The 16686-nt window shown below is 40.9% G+C and overlaps 1 protein-coding gene and 1 long non-coding RNA gene across 8 annotated transcripts in view; one reads left to right on the forward strand and one right to left on the reverse strand.

Moving 5' to 3' along the window:
• The first annotated feature begins 9703 nt into the window (after positions 1-9703).
• LOC133382102 (uncharacterized) lies at positions 9704-13244 on the forward strand. Its single transcript, XR_009761792.1, has 3 exons — positions 9704-9806; positions 11201-11483; positions 12809-13244. It is a non-coding gene; the product is annotated as an uncharacterized LOC133382102 (long non-coding RNA).
• Positions 13245-15480: 2236 nt separating this feature from the next.
• Positions 15481-16686, reverse strand: part of PECAM1 (platelet and endothelial cell adhesion molecule 1) — a 73614-nt gene continuing 72408 nt past the window's right edge. For all 7 annotated transcript variants that reach the window (XM_061615530.1, XM_061615531.1, XM_061615528.1 and 4 more), the window contains one exon: positions 15481-16160. In XM_061615530.1, coding sequence (XP_061471514.1) covers positions 16131-16160 — 30 coding nt within the window. In that variant the 3' untranslated portion in view covers positions 15481-16130. The remainder of the gene's footprint in view (positions 16161-16686) is intronic.

The following is a 16686-nucleotide window of genomic DNA, read 5'->3' on the forward strand; positions in this document are numbered from 1 at the left end:
AGACCTTACCTTGGAAGACAATCTTACTCGGCCACGAGTGATCGCCAATGAATGAAAATGAATTGCTGCTACAGTTGCATAAAATAGACACCAGAGTGCTAGTCAGTTTTCACATAAGATTATAACAAGACAGAATGAAATCAGTGAACAAAGATGAATTTGCTGGTGCAGAAGTGTTAGTCATTGCAAGAGTAAAAAAGTTTGTCGTTTTGGCACTTTCATGCTACAATACCTGCAGCTCTTCCCCCAAGCACCTGTGGTACCTCAAGGAATAGTGCACCATGGATCAAAATTCCTAAAGCAAGTTAGCATGCTGTCAAGTACAGATGTTACCTCTTTAGCAACTGGAAATCAGATGCTGGTGAGTCAAAGAGACATTAAAATGAATAAGGTCCTCTTGTTCCAACAAGAGTAAAGATAGTGCCAAATTCAGTAATCCAACAGCTACGGATGGATAGATGGGTATGTGTGTGGACATGTGCATGCTTTTAACTACAATTCAATTATCTGTAACATTTCCAGATGAAGTTAATTGAATTTCAGAGACTGTTGACTGGCTATCTGAAATAAGAACAGAAGTGTCTTAAAGAAAAACTTACCTGACTTTCCTCAGGATACTTTCTCCCCTTTTTGTTCTGAGGCAGGTTTTCAAGAAGCTATGTCCACTTGGAGAGGGCAATGCAGGTTGCTGAAGCAGTGATGGCAATTTTGGGAGATTACCAGAACAGGATAGCTAACAAGGTGCCCTCCAGATGTTGTTGGAGTAGAACTCCCATCATCCTTCACCATGGTCCATGATGGCTGGGGCTCATGGGAGTTGTAGCCCAATGACATCCAGAGGGCATTGCGTTGGCCACCCCTGCACCACAGCATCGGGCTTCTGTACCTTTGATAACTGCATAGAAGATGGACTCTTGGCAGGTGCACTTTGCCATGTCACATCGCTGCAGGGATGAAAAAATACACATACTGGAATTCCCTCTTCTACATAGTTATTAAAGGTGCAAGGGTCCTCTACTCTTTGGTATCTGTTGCCCTATGACCACCTTCTGCTATTTTTTTAAGAGGTAGAAAATTCAATATGCAGACTTAATACCAAGATGAGTAAAACTTCATTACCATGAGAGTTTCCACACAGCTATAATCAAGGGAAACCCCACTGACTATTTAGGAAAGAGAAAGTATTGTAAACTTCTCTTGTGATAGGCTATCACTGACACTTTTTCAAGTGGAAAGAATGAAGCAAGCCAGCTGTGCTGCTGTGCCAAGATATTCCAGGAAAACTCAGAACATGGCTTAATGTGTCCCAAAGAACTCAGTAAGGTCCTGAACTTGATTTCACTGAAGTTAACTGAGTGTTCTTCACCAACTTTGAACCAGTTTCTTAGGCTGTAATCCTATACACACTTAGCAGGGAGTCTCATTGAACAGAGTGGGACATCTGAGTAGACATGCACAGAATTGCACTGTTCATGTTCAACCTTTATATCACCCCAATAGTGAGAAACTTACTACTGTCTTCAGTATGCGGTGTACTGTAACCTTATTGGAATTTTTTGTGTGAAAAATGTACAAATAAAAAATATTTGTGTCATCTTCAGGAATCAGCTGTACATAGGGTTTGGATCTGGATAGTAATTAAACACTTTATATGTGTAGAAAAGAGAATGAAACCTGTGGACAAATATTTATTTGTGTATCTTCTGCTGGTGGATGTGCTGGGAAGCTTGATTTTCCATGATTGAGGGCTTGTCCCCAGCGGCTTGATCTGGCTGAGAACCCACTTTTTCAGTTTAAATTTGATCTCAGCAGTCCACATCTATGCATGTTTGAAGTTGAATTCTCCAGTCCAAATTCAGACTTTCATGTGCACACCTGTAGGCGGTGGCTTTCCATCTACCAGGAATGTCATGCCTACTTATTTGTTAATTCCACTCCCCACATTGCTTCCTCTATTCCAAGGTAAACTGGGCATCCATGCAAGTAATGTAGTACCTGCATGCAAAGAAAGAAAGAAAGAAAGAAAGAAAGAAAGAAAGAAAGAAAGAAAGAAAGAAAGAAAGAAAGAAAGAAAGAAAGAAAGAAAGAAAGAAAGAAAGAAAGAAAGAAAGAAAGAAGCTCTGTACAGGATGTGTGATTTATTAAATACGTGTTGCTGTTGTGCCTCAGATTCCTGCTTATGCACAAAACTGAGGATTTAACAATAAAAAACAAAACAAAACAAAAAACCCAGAGCTGCTCTGTTTCAGGAAGTATATACAATGCTACATAAATAGGGAGACAGGTAGATTCTAATGCACACCAAACTGCAGGATGCACAGGTTTGAGTAGAGATTCAAAGTGGTACACTTCTTATTATCATATTTCCACTTACGCACAAATCTGAGGGTTTAATAGTTAAAAAAAAAATCCATATGGTTGTTCCATTGCTGGAAGTAGACACAACTGCCACAATAGGAATGAAACAGAAAATGGAAGTGGGTCGTGGAAAGGGGAGTTGGTAAGAACATGCCAAATCTACCCACAGGGAGAAAAATGCAAAGCGTTCATTGCCTTCCAACACTGATGCAATGTGAAAGTGCATACCTCCCACCCCTTTTGGATGATCTGTGAATCTGTAAAAAAACAATTTACGGGTAAAAAGAGAGTGAGATTGGGGTTGACTGAGAGTGATGTGTGGACAACACTACATAAATGGGGACACAGGCAGATTTTGATCCATACTGAACTCCCTGGAAAATAGTTTTCTTCCAGTAGAGTGCAATCAATGCGCAAAGGACTCCATATACATCTAGGAACTTTGAATTGCAAATAATTAAAGTTGTTTCCCCTTAGAATGGCTCCCAACCTAATTTATCTTCCTTTTGAAGGCTTATCTACACAGTGGTTTACTGTGTGTTTACTGTCTTAATTTGCATCATTTACATGACATTACTGGCAAACAGAAGCTATCACACAGTTTTCCCCCTGTAAATACGTACTAACCTAATCCACTTAATAACACAAAAAGTGGAGAAAAATACATCTCTACTTCGCTAGTGGTTGCAGACACTTTACTTCAATGTTTTAGGTGAGTGTGTCAATGTTACTTTTTCATACATCCCTTTTCATGACCACTGTATCCTCCTGTCTTTCATTTTGTTTCTTGTGGGTTGACAAGCAACTTCCATTTGCTCTCCTCAGTTCTGCTGGCCTTTTTTATGTTGCTGCAAAGGCAGACTACTGACAGTGTTCTACAGCTGTTTACTGCAACAAGCAGCCCCGCTTCTTGGCACATGAACAGTGCCTTTCCCCTGTAACTTGTGTGCAAAGGTGTAATACTGCTCAAACAAAGGTTTGTACTTTCAGCTGTATCAACTCAAAATAAACTTGTCCAGCTAGTTTCTTTGTAATTGCCATGCTGGGTACCTGATTTAATATCTCTAAAGGCAGATTATTATCTGGTGGTGCGTGAGGAGACTAGCCTTTCGATCTCAGCTTGCTGGGACACCTAAGTAGCTTTTGTGTAGATGAAATTTGAAAAAGTATCAATACATAAGAACTCAAAGTAGAAATAATCGCAGCAATACAAATAATTTTAAAAGTCGCAGATCATACAGCACAGCATATTACAATTGCTAAAACAGGAATAAAACAAATTCATTTGCCCACAAAGATGAGGTACAGCAAGGGACAAAGTTTCAGAACTCCTGATCTAGAGTGTTTACACTAATTTTGGGTCCTCCTTCCATGGGGTATAAATGAAGGGAGGTGTATTCTTTCTCCACCTCCCTTTTGCCCACCATTTCCCCCCAAATTTTTAAAAAGGAATCTACTGCAGCTGGTAAAATAAACTGAGCATGCTCGGTTCCCTAGCAACCAGAGGGAGTGGAAATGTAAAATTAGATGGAGTGGTCATTAGGAAACTGCATGATTGATCCTTCACAGGAAGGACTGCTTGTGTGAATGGAAAATACAGTATTTGCAGCTAGCATTGAGCACTCACTGTAGTCGGTGCAAATAGAAAACGGAGATAAAAACACCATCTTTAGTATGAACTAATGCTCCAGTATGGACAAGCCCTGAGTGTGGGATAGCAGGAAGTATATTAGGTCACCCTCGCTAGTCTTTCTAGCAAGCCCCTTCTTACTGTGTATGTATGTATGTATAACTTTATTGCTTAGCCATAGGCCATCGCACAACAGATAACACATGCAGCATTTCAGTACACAAGTTACAGTTAAAATTAAATTAAAATTCATTCGTTGGATACATACCAACTAAAACCTGAAAGTCACAACAGACTATTGTGCTTCCCAGCTAAAGACCCACTGTTAAATGATTAAAACCCTGTTAACACTTACAGACTGTTACCATAGGGCATCCCCCTGACAGTTTATCGCATGATCGGAGATGTATTTCGCACGTAGCTTTTGGGCTGCGAGTGCAAAAAGGGCAACCCTATATGTTACAAAAATGTCTAAATCAGACATAAGATAAGAGATGGTTTGGAGAATCTGGTCCGGGCACCAACGGGCCAACAAACAATTCAAGTATTTAGCTCGGGGACAGGAGTATAAAGGGCAGAACAGTAGATAATGAGGCAGATCTTCAACCTCCAAGACACCACATATGCAAAGACGCTGGGACCAAGGGGTCTGTGTGTAACGACCATCCAGCACAGCGTTCAGCATAGTTTGGAAACAAAGCGCTGTAAATGCTTGCCTAAGTTTTAGATTTAAAGGCTGGGTCAAGTATGCAGCTCTATGATGGTCACCTTTATAGAGCTTATACCATTTGGAGAATTTAGAAACATTAATGACCTGCCTGTCTAAAATGGCACTGTGCAGATAAATTTCATCTCTAAACTTTAATCTGGTGTTTACGGTAAATGGTACCTGTCTCTGGATGTGATATAGATGATAAAGACTATCGACTCTTGAGGCCCAGTGTTTAACTTTTGGTTCTTGCTCAAGGCAATTTGAGTAGTGACTTGGCTGGGGCTACTTTGGAGATGTTCCAATAATTAATCAAAGCATAGTGAACACGAGCTCCAACTGAGGGCAGACCAGTCTCTGCTTGAAGCAGGGCGGCTGGGGTACCATGAGGTAAAAACAGTAACCTTTTCAGGAAACTATTTTGAAGAGACTCGAGCCTTTTTAGCTGGTTTTCTTCCCACCCCCAGACTGCTGCACCATATAAGATCTGCGGAAGAACCTTAGTCTGAAAAATTTTTAAGGCAGGGGCAATTAAATTGCCACCTACCGTGCGATAAAATTTTAGTATGGCTCCAATTGTTTTTAATGCAGAAGCTATAGTCATATCCACATGCTTTTTCCATGAAAGATTTTCGGAGAAGTATACTCCCAGGTATTTAAATTCACGGCATTGTTCAATTTGATGTCCTTCAATTCTCCATGTGAAATTAGTGTGCCTTTTGCCAAAAACCATCACCTTTGTTTTCTCATAATTGATCATCAACTTTTCTTTAGCACAGTAATCGCTAAGTTTCAACAGTAGCCTCCTTAGACCATTGCGAGTGATAGATAATAGTATCATATCATCCGCGTATAGTAAAATGGATATTTTCCTAGTTCCAATTGAAGTTGGAAAAAACTCCGGCCCAGATAGATAAGGGACTATGTCATTTATATAGAGGTTAAAGAGTATTGGGGCCAAAAGGCACCCCTGCTTTACCCCTTTATTTATAACAATGGAATCAGTTAGGGAACCAGATATCCCCACTCTTACTCGTGCCGAGGTATTTGTGTGCAGTTCTCTAATCAGGAACAATAGACATTTGTCAGTGTTGGTATTTGCCAACTGAGTCCACATTAAGTTCCTGTCGATGGAGTCAAATGCAGCTGCCAGGTCGACAAAGGCAGCATATAAACGCTTGGTGGGACCTGCCATACACTGTTTGGCTAAATAAAGGAGGGTCAGGCAGTGATCAATAGTGCCTATTCCTTTCCTAAATCCAGCCTGTTCGGGGTGAATAACCTGGTTAGAGGATTCCCAGTCCTCTACTTTTAACAGAAGATATTTACTATAGAACTTAGAGCCAATATCCAGGAGGCTAATGGGGCGATAATTATTTGGATCCTGCTTATCACCCTTTTTATAAATACGGAAGACTATGCTCTGCTTCCAACCCTCGGGGAAGATGCCCGAGCTATTGATTTGATTAAACAACTTTGCCAAAATAGGGGCCCACCGGTCAGGAAAGGTTTTATAAATTTCTGGAGGCAGCATATCTTCTCCTGGAGCTTTGCCTGATCTAAGGGCTGATATGAGGGATTTAATTTGTAATGCAGTAACCGGTGACCATTGAGGCATGCTTGTTTTCTCAATGGGAGGAGGGTTATTAGCGGGGGAGGTCATGTATAGCTTACTGAAATGGGAATGCCAGGCAATAGAAGGTATTTGTCCAATAATTAAAGGTCTGGGAGTACCCATGCCCTTAGAGACAAGGTTCCAAAATTGGCTCTCATTCCTCTCCACTACGGCTAGAACTAGCTGTTGCCATTGGAGTCTAGCGTATAATTCTTTTTTTTGTTTCAAAAGTAACTTATATGAAGACCTCAAATGGACTAGGTAATCATGCGAGTAAGTTACAGTGTCTCTAATGGCCGAACGTGAATAGTTCATCAGCACTCTCCTGGCTATCCTACACTCCTGATCAAACCATCCGTTTCCTGGTTGTCTAAAGGACAACATTCGTTTTTTCTGGACCAACATTGGTCTTAAATGTTGCACAATAGTCTAGTAAACCTGAATGGCATTCGTTTCGGAATTCATAATGTCTTGCCGTAGGGAATGAAGAGTGTTGCTAACAAGTAGTTGTGAAACAGAGGAGTGCAGGTCAATGGACCAGCGAATTCTCTGTTCCGCATCTTGGAACCCCTCCAGATTTAGTAGAGGTTGGGGGGGAGAAGGTATCAAAGCTCTCACGTATAACAAGAGTGGGAAGTGGTCACTTTCCACTCTGTTATCCACTACAAACCCAAGTAAGTCCGGAAACAGGGCCTTAGATACTGACATATAATCTATTATGCTGGCACCCCGATTAGTCAGATACATAAAAGAGCCGTGTGACTCATCTATGTCAGTGCCATGCAAACATTCTAGTTGATGCAGTAGCAGAAGTTCTGCCATTCTCCTCCCCTGTTTATTAGACTTTTTGTCCTGAACAACCCTCTCAGTCAGCAGAGTTTGAGGACTAGGCCTGTGAAGTATGATGGTCTCACCCGTTGACCATACTGTCTCCATTCAGGCATCGAAGTCACCACACAGCAGCAATCTACAGTTGGGGAATTGAAAATCTAACTGTGACAAGATTCCCGACAGTCGGTCCCAAATACTGTTAAAACCCAAGTTCTTAGCTAAGGTAGGTGGAAAATACACATTAATACAAATAAACCGGCTGAGGCTTTTACCCATAATCCTTAAAATCTGGATATACTGTGAAGAGTTGTTATTCAGCACCTGAATATCAACAGGCAAATCCACCGAAATGAAAATAGTAAGGCCACCACTACCACGGCCTTTTTTGTTAAGTTTTGCTGCAGGACTAGAAAAGGCACGAAAGCCCTGAAGAGACGGTAAATTTGCTTCAACAGCCCAGGTTTCTTGTAAACATATAATCTTGAATTTTTGAAGGTAAGTGACAAAATCCAGGTCGTACTGCTTATTTGCCCAACCCATGATATTCCAAGATAAGATACTTGATTGTCAGGCTGAAGAAATTTCATCGGCATCTCGACCATCGCATATACAGCCATTTAGTTTAGTGTGCGATTGAGTGAGGGTTGGGAGGTGTGGGCTTTTCTCTTTAAGATCTATAACTGTTGCACGGTGACTTATGACTGGAGTTGGCAAGTTTTTCCGGAGTTGCGTATTCGTCTCAGCAATGATCTGAATAGATGAGGTTGTCATATCACTACTTGGAGAGGACCTTTCCTGTGATCCTAACTCCGGCTCTTCAAGGTATCTCATCTTGAGCCAGTAGTTAGAATTTGGGAGGTTCCTATTATCAACATATGTAGAGCCTTTGGAAGTTGTCTTAAAGGAACTAGTGGCCTCATCTCCAGGTGGAGCCTTATGTTCCGTCAGAGACTGAAGAACAGGAAGCGAGACTTCCGACTCGACAGCGGAAGACCCCTCTTTCTTAAAGGGGGAGATGGAGGACACTCCGACAAAAGCCCCACAGGCCTCCAAATCTGTTCTCTGGTGATCAGTCACCCGTCTCCCCCCCGAGACTCTCGGGGTCATATGTTCTTGTTCATACATCACCGGATCAGTGCTATGTTGAAACTTCTTTAAATGGATATCTAGAAGGTGGGACTTAAGTTGGTCAAGTCTGCTTCGTATATCCCCTTGTCCACGAGGCGATAAAATGGCGAAAGACTCTATCAGCAAATTCTCTTCCTTTTCAAACGGTTCATTGTTTGAGTCAGGGGGTTGGGGACGTTCTTGCGTCCCAGTGTCCATCCAGCCGTTGTTACTAGCTAACTTTCTAGTGTCATTGCCGATGCTTGAGTCAATCGTGTCGAGATCGATTAAGATTCCCTGGCTTCTTTCCCCCTCTTCTAACACACAGGATGAAAAGGACATCGAGTGTGTAAAGCCAGTGGGGGGGCCTTGTTTTCAAAAAATCTTAGGATTATTATTCCCATTTTGGCAAAAGCATCCTTGCAATTATAAATTTGGCTCACAATATTGCAGGCATTAAAGGAGATAACAGCACGGGCTCTTATCCCATTATAGTATAAATACTTCACCTGGTCAATGTCATTTATGGTAAACTGGATTGAAAGAGTTCTCTTCAGAATTTTTAACAGATGTACTTTACGATCACTTTGGAGTAGTTGGCCTCTTGGTTTGGGGAAGTTTGCTAAAACCAGCTTATAGCGATTCAATACTAGGTCCCATTTATTGCCCTTAGGGCTTTCCAACTTCTCCTGCCTTAAGTTCTCATTCAACAATACATCGAGCCACGGATCTTGGCAAGGTCTATACAAGACCTGCTCTTGTGTGGGGGATGCTAACTGTAGAGGCGGAGTAGTTATAACAGCCCTTTGTGTATTAGAGTCCTCAATCTGGTTTGTGTTAGTTTTCCCCATGGAGCTCTTCAACTGCATTTTTATGTCCTTCTCAGTTTTCTGTGTAGGAGGGTTTCCTACTAACTTAAATAGATTCCTAAAATTCATTTTCTTATTTCGCGCTGGCTTTTGATTTTTCAGGTTTTTACTCTTTTTCACGTTAGTAAGCCCCCTTTTTATCTTCCTGCGTTTCCGAACTCTAGTCACCAGCTTAGTGGAAGTGGTTGTTGTTAGTGAGTTCGATCGGGTTGATGTTGTTGAGCCCCCAGGATGAAGAGTCGGAGCGGCCTTTTGATGTATTTCAACTAGTAGTGTTAATAATTGGTTACATTCAGTTAAAAAGGATTTGACATGCTGTAAATCCATTGCCAGCAGGAACAGCCATCTCATTATTGGCAGCCCTGTCTTTGGGGAGTCTAGTAGTCGCACATCAGGTACTGACTCATTACCCTGTTCCTTTTTTGAAGAGGCTTCCATGATTATAGAGTTTGCCAACTCAGTAGATTGTGACTGAGGTGAGTTGTCATGGAGAGAGCCTAATGAATGAGTTAAAGGTCTTGCACCTGAATTCTCAGCTAGTGCTAGCTCCATCGCGAGATTTAAAGTAGAATACACCCCTGGTACATCGTGCATATTATTCTTGAGGGTGAGGGACCAGTCAAGGGGGAGGTGAGGGTCTTGAACAAGATCCTCATTAGGCTCCGTATCAGTTACTGATGAAAAAAAGTGAGTAATTTTTGTTTGACTCCTTTGTTCTTCTACTGAGGTTTCAGTCCTATGAGGTGACGCTTGGCTTTGATTCCTCTTGCTCAAACCTCCTTCCTGTGGCATACATTCAAGGGTGAAGGCAGCTCCCAAGGTTTTCCGAGCATTTCTTGTTAGTACCATTATGTTGTTAATCACCTCACCAGCTATCTACTTAACAGTTCACAACTTAAAGTCTGGTCTAGTTAGTGTAATCTCCTAAATTACATAGCAGTTCACTCCTTCGTCCTAGCAGTCAAATGGAAATCACTTTACGTGAGTCTCTTTTTTAATGGAAGTTGATAGAAAGGAGTCTGCTCCTCTTTCACAGAATTCCAAAAAAGTGAGGGAGGGCTCTAAAACAAGTCACCTGCAATCTGGAAACTTTTCCCTGAGCTCATATTATTGTAAGAGGCCCCTGCCTTCTATGACAAGGTTCACCTCATCCAAAATACTACCAGGCAAACACAACCATATTAATACTCAAGGGAGAAATCCTGCCTGATCAGATTGTTTTTCTTGAGAACTCTGTCCCTCTAACGTATTTCAAATGAACCTAAACAATTTCAGTGGCAAAACTTGCTAATGTTCTTGTCAAAGGTCAACCACATTTTGTTTTATGGCTGTTGATCCAGCCTTGGTGAGACAGCAGAAACATGAAGACCTAAACATTCAGAGTTTTAATGGCTCATTGTTTGCATCTTGTTGAAACTGAGCCCAGATTCAACTGAGATGACACAAAGATCTTTCCAAAGTGTTACACTTAGCTGCCAGATGGGCATTCTTAGCATCTGGGACTTTTGTCTGAATAAAAGGACATTGACCTCAGTGCAGATGAATACTTCCCCCCCTTCTTCCTAAAGAGCAGATACCACAAACTACTTCTGTAGGTATACTTGTGCCTAAAAAAATAGGTATGGGGTGCAGTTGTTCAAGGTCTCAATTGGTTTTAGACCTTTGTCTCCAGCATCCTATGAGCCAATGAGCATGAAAGTGGAGAGTGTAAGTCACTGAGAAGAGTTTTCTGACATGCTTCCTTGTCCTCTTCTGCCAATTGGAGCCAATCAGAGTGAAAGGAGGTGAGTCAGCCACTGAGAAGACTCTTCTCAGTAGCTAACAGGATCCTCTTTCATGCTCATTGGCTCCTAGGAACATCTGTTGTGGTGGATGAAGGCATTATTAACAAGGATCTCACTCTCAATTCAGCAACAAAAAAAGAAGGGGGAGGGGAAAGGTGTGACTAACATGAAAGGACCCTGCACTTCTGAATTTTGTCACTACACTACTGAAAAACACATCAACTTTGACTGTTCAGTCAGTCATACCTGCCTACGCCTCAGATTTGAGTTGGCTTAATGACAATTGTCTCTCCTCAGGGAACTCTGGGAACTGTAGTTTTGTGAAGGAACCTGGGAAACTCTTATTCACATCTTCACTTACATGAAGGGGACTAAAAAAGCTTCTTTGGCTATGGACACACTTGCAGTTATACTGGTTTCAGTGCATCTCCACCTCTGTGTTGTGAATCCGGGGACACATGACATCAGTCAAGCTCAACCTTTTTTACTCAAGATCTGGAATTCTTCAGATCGGATGCATTGTCCCAGCTTCACACGGACTTCAAAACTGTTTGGTCAATCAACCCATTGCGACTCCGAGGTATGTCTAATGGAAACGCTTTGCTGCGGGCAGTCCTAAAAAGTCTGACATTAGCAGTGGGGCTGGATGTGATCTAAACAAACAATAAAGATGTGTACAGCTGGGTGCAGATTTGTTTGAACCCACACCCAGACAAAATGGTCTTGCAGCTTTTTAAGGAACTGCTGTGCATGTAGCCTTTCTTTCTTTTCTAGGTACAGATAGCGCCAACTCACATCAGAACATGTAGAAGAAAACTCCTCCCACAACCCTTTAATTATCTATCTCTTTAAAGGGACAGAAAATGGAAATATAGATCCACTTAGGGTGCCTGGGTTAAAAAGAGTACAGGACTCTGCATCTTTGATAATTTTGTATAAGGGGACATTTTAGTAGATGAAGCTTGCATGACAAGCTATACCTACTCTGGCTTTAGACCCCATATGGCGCTTTCCAGTAGCCCTTGAATTCTTTAGTGAACTTAGGTTACCAATTCAATGCCAGGCACATTTACTTGAGAGTAAAGTTGCACTCACCGGGACTTAAACTTCCAAGTAGACATGCATAGGCTTATACTGCACAAGCAGAAAGTAAGCCCCAGCATAGTCAAAAACATGGCATGAAAAGCTATTGGAACACATATACTGATATCTCAAGCTGCAGGAGTGGCTCTTATGGTTCAGAGTCTGGCATATGATGACAGGAATCAAAGAAAATAAGTGTCCTATTCTACACAGCACAATTTCCACATTTTAGCAGATGGCAGGGCTGCACTGTAGTTAGGACTTAATAATTATATCAGAGTGAGCTCTAGATTTTAACATGTATTACTTCACTTAGGCCTCATCTGCACTACACATTTAAAGCAATAATATACCACTTTAAATAGCCACATATTTTCCTAAAGAATCCTGAGACTGTAGTTTGTAAAGGGTAGTCTTTCCGCCTGGGGAAGAGGGATAGACTGTTAAACCACTCTGGAAATAGTAGCACTGTGAGGAGAATAGGGGTCACCTAAGAACTCTAAGCGCCCTTAACAAACTATCATTCCCAGGATTCTGAGTGAACGGGCAGGGTTAAAGCTACAAAGTGCTATAGTACTGTAGTACTGTTTAAATAAAGATTTAACAGTCAGGGGGGCGGCTGACATTTTTATGTAAATCTCAAGAACCGGACCACCTAGAAACTTAATTTTTTTAAAAATTAAAGGTGAGAATCTGGGTCACCTAAGGGGCTAGCCGGGCACCGGGTGGCATGCAAAGAATCCGGGTAAAACCCGGCTAACCGGGCAATATGGCAACCCTAATGACTGTTTAAAGTGATATACTACTACTTTATATCTATAGTGCAGATGGGACCTTACTTCAAAATGGAAAATGCCAGCCTTGCTGCATTCTACTGAATAAGACCTCCAGACTCCTGCCCCAAGGTCTTGACAGCTGGCCATTATCACATGGAGGCAGACTACTGATCTTCCCCCCACGCCCAGCAGAGAGCGCAAAGGTGAGAGAGTGTGGAGGAACAGAATAAGTAAGCTGTTATAAAGAGAACGAAAGCAGCCTTTTCACAGCCAATGATAAATCATATATTATTTAAACATTCCCCTCCCCCAAATTTTGACAGCTGTAGAACAAAATATGTGCCTTCCAATTCCATCTTCTATTCCCCAAAACAAGAACACTTTGGACCCTATATTGTATTTCATATTCAGTGTAAATATACTTGCTTCATGGCCGTTGCAGGGCTGTTTCAACTCTTTATCACTACTTTGAAGTATCCTCAACTAGCACAAGATCATCAGGGAGGATCTTTAGTTGAGAGGAAGTGGGCTCCTTGATCCCTCACACAGGGAACTGTCCCTCAAAATGACCTCAGTCCTCCTCAGTGGTATATGCACACCTTAGGAGGTAGCTCCATTTCCATGATCTTGAGTGGGTGACAATCATGGGAATGGCATAAGCAGTACTGGTTGGGCCTAGCATTTCTGATAATACATATGGGTGGCTAGAAACAGGATCCTTACCAGAACATCACACCTGCCCACTGAGAAGCTGTATCCAATAAAAATTATGACCAGCTGCTAAGACCATTAAGTCCAAACTCTAAAATGTACTAACTCCATAACTGAAGCTTTCAATGCAACTCTCAGTATGATGCCTATGTAACTTCCATGTTTACATATTCTTTCACACACGTGTTAACACCAGTAAGAAAAAATTCCACAACAAATTACATTTGAGTGATTTCTTTAATTAAATACCTCAACAAATTCAGTTTAATAACATTTGCATAGGGAATCACGGTCAGGGTTATCCTATGTACATTTGCCAAAAGACCCGAGTTGCAAAGAGCCTGCCACTGTTTAATTTTTTTTAAGGTGAATTTTTAAAAGTACAATGCAGCAATTGGGGGGAGATTAGGTAAAAGAGATTGTGTTAGTGCAGCAGTGTGTAGTGTCTGAGGAGCTCACACTTTCTGTGGATCGCACCAAACCTTGCTTGAAAAATGGATGCCAATCCTTCTAGTTAGATATCATGGTGTATAACCACAGGATTAAATACAATGTTTACCGATAGGTCATAAGGAACATACGGAAGAGGCTGGTTTAATTTTTGATGCACTTTGATCTACAGTGTTCTAGGGTTAAACCATGTTTTCACTGATATTAATATTCTTTACTTTTTAATGATATGTAGCTTGATGGTTTTTATGGCTACATATGCTTATAAAATAGACTGGTGGTATATATGCTTCAGAATTTGCACATCGCTTTCTTTAAAGATGGCCACATCCTGCTTTTAGGAGCAGCCTAAATTGCAAAGTGGACACACAGAAGAAACTTTGTTGAAATCAATGGGAATTTGCATCAGCATATAGTTTGCCTTATGTTTACTGCCTTGGGACAAAGCACCAATGTACAGTGGGACTACTTATTGGGCTGTAAGCATTGCAACTTTATATATCATAGCAACCACTTTATAATGAACTTTTTCTTGGTGTCTTGGACCAAAATTGAATCCATGCTTAATGAAACCCCTGTTATATGTGTTCCTTCTTCTTCTAGGCATCTTTTAAAATTTCTTGTCAATAAAGTAGAGACAAATTTTATTACAAAATTTTGATTCATATTTGAACTGGAATTACTGCATCCTGGCTGTTAATTTTCCCCATAGTCAGGAATGATTTCTGATGTTCAAAAATCCAGATATTCAGTTTGATATCTTCATATGAAGAGGGAATGGCAAATCACTGCAGATCATAAGCAAACACAGCTCAAAGACTGTTTCAAATCCCAATGTGATAGCCCAGCCTTTCCCAACTAGTGGGCCACCAGATGTTGTTGGACCACAACTCCCATCAGCCTCAGCCAACATTGCCAATGGTCAGGAAAGATGGGAATTGCAGTCCAACAACATCTGGTGGCCCACTAGTTGGGAAAGGCTGTGATAGCCAAAAGTCTAAAGAGAAGACTGTGCAGATGTTACACTGGGGCAGATGTAATGTGCCTAGGAGGAACAGGATCATACCCACTATCCCTGCTTCCAGTGTAGTTGGGAATGTGCAAGTACAGTTTGTATCTGTACAGACTCCTTTAGGCAATCATGAACGTCACTGAAGGCGGAGACAGCAAGTGTGATCCTGCTAACCCACCACCTCCATGCATTACTCTACACTATCCTACAGGGTATCAGTGATCTCTGTTTTGTGCCATCTGAATTGTGAAGAGCAGTAACTTCTTCAGTGACCAGCCAAGCAGAATATGAAGGCTTATGGCAGTCAAATTATTTTGACAAAGAACTCTTGATGCAACAAGTTGCTTAAAAAAGAACAACTAAAACTCACAGCTGCATTGGCATTGCACTTTGGGAAAGTCAGAAACTTAGCACAGAAATTCACTATGGTTCTAATGTGACACACCCAGGTCTGCAGAGCAGGCTGAAACACAAGAGCAAAACTCATTTTGTCATAATAATTATAAGAGTAGCATTTTTAAAAAAATTGCAGTTAAAAAGGCATATCCTTTAAGGACATATTTATTATACACCTTCAGAAAGTGAACACTGGGGGCAAAAAATGGGCAGTTAATCAACATTTTTTACTCACCCACCCCAGCCACGTAGCACCAAAGCATTCCATAGATGACATGAAATGTTAATGCTATGAAACACATTATGTTTTTCTTATGTGAAAGAATGTTATGTGGAAAACACTCCTCCATCTGGCAAAAATAAATAACTCTGATGTTTTGCTACCAGCAGCATTTATGCTGATAAATCAATTGCCTGAATGGCTTGCACAGTCCTCAGGAATCATAGGTAAGTGACCAGATGTGGCTTCACATTTTGGCAGGCTTATCATCTCTCCATAACTGTTTGGACGATTAAAAACAAGAGAGGTGGCAAACATTCATCATATGCACACAAGTCCATTGATTAGAGTAGCATTAAAGAAAAATACAGCACAAACATTTGGAGAGTGTACACCACTATATTAAGTGGTGACAACAGCTGAACAGCAATAATACTTTATAGATGTTAGGTTCACCCCACAGGGGTTACCAACAGCTCAAGCAAAATGCGATTTCTGAGAGCACCAAATGCTGCACAATGTTTGGAACTGGTAGAACATCCTCCATCTTGTTTTCACTGATATTTGTTGTGTACTTTTCTAAGTCCCATCAGGTGAACTTTCTATTTGCTGTAAACAATGAGAAGAAAACATTGTAAGAAGTCATCTCAAATCCATCAAAGTATCACTTAAATTACAATACTCCTCTGAATATTGAATCTTCTTCCTTTAAAATCAATATTTTAAATTAAAAATACATAAAACCAATGTTTAAAAGTTCTGCAGCACATGTTTAATTCTGAGAATTTTTCCCACAATGCAGTCACTTCAATTCCATTTTATGAACAGAAAGCTAAAACATAATGTGTTAAATTCTCCCTGAAAAAAAGAAAGCTTAGACTTAAACACACAAGCTCACAATTTATTAGGACAATTCCTAGCATTATTTTGAATGGAGCACAATGCATTACAAATAAGGGACGTTTACCACTCTCCATCTAGAAAAAGTTTCTGTTGCTTTAAGACCTCCGGATAGACCTAAGGTAATGTCCCAAAAGTTACAGTTAAAAAACACCTATAAAAAGGGCAGTACTGACTGGAGGTACACACCAATGGGGGCCTTGGGATTATGCTAAACATTAAGGATAACTTTTTG

The sequence above is a fragment of the Rhineura floridana genome, chromosome 3 (genome assembly GCF_030035675.1).
Source record: "Rhineura floridana isolate rRhiFlo1 chromosome 3, rRhiFlo1.hap2, whole genome shotgun sequence".
NCBI lineage: Eukaryota > Metazoa > Chordata > Lepidosauria > Squamata > Rhineuridae > Rhineura > Rhineura floridana.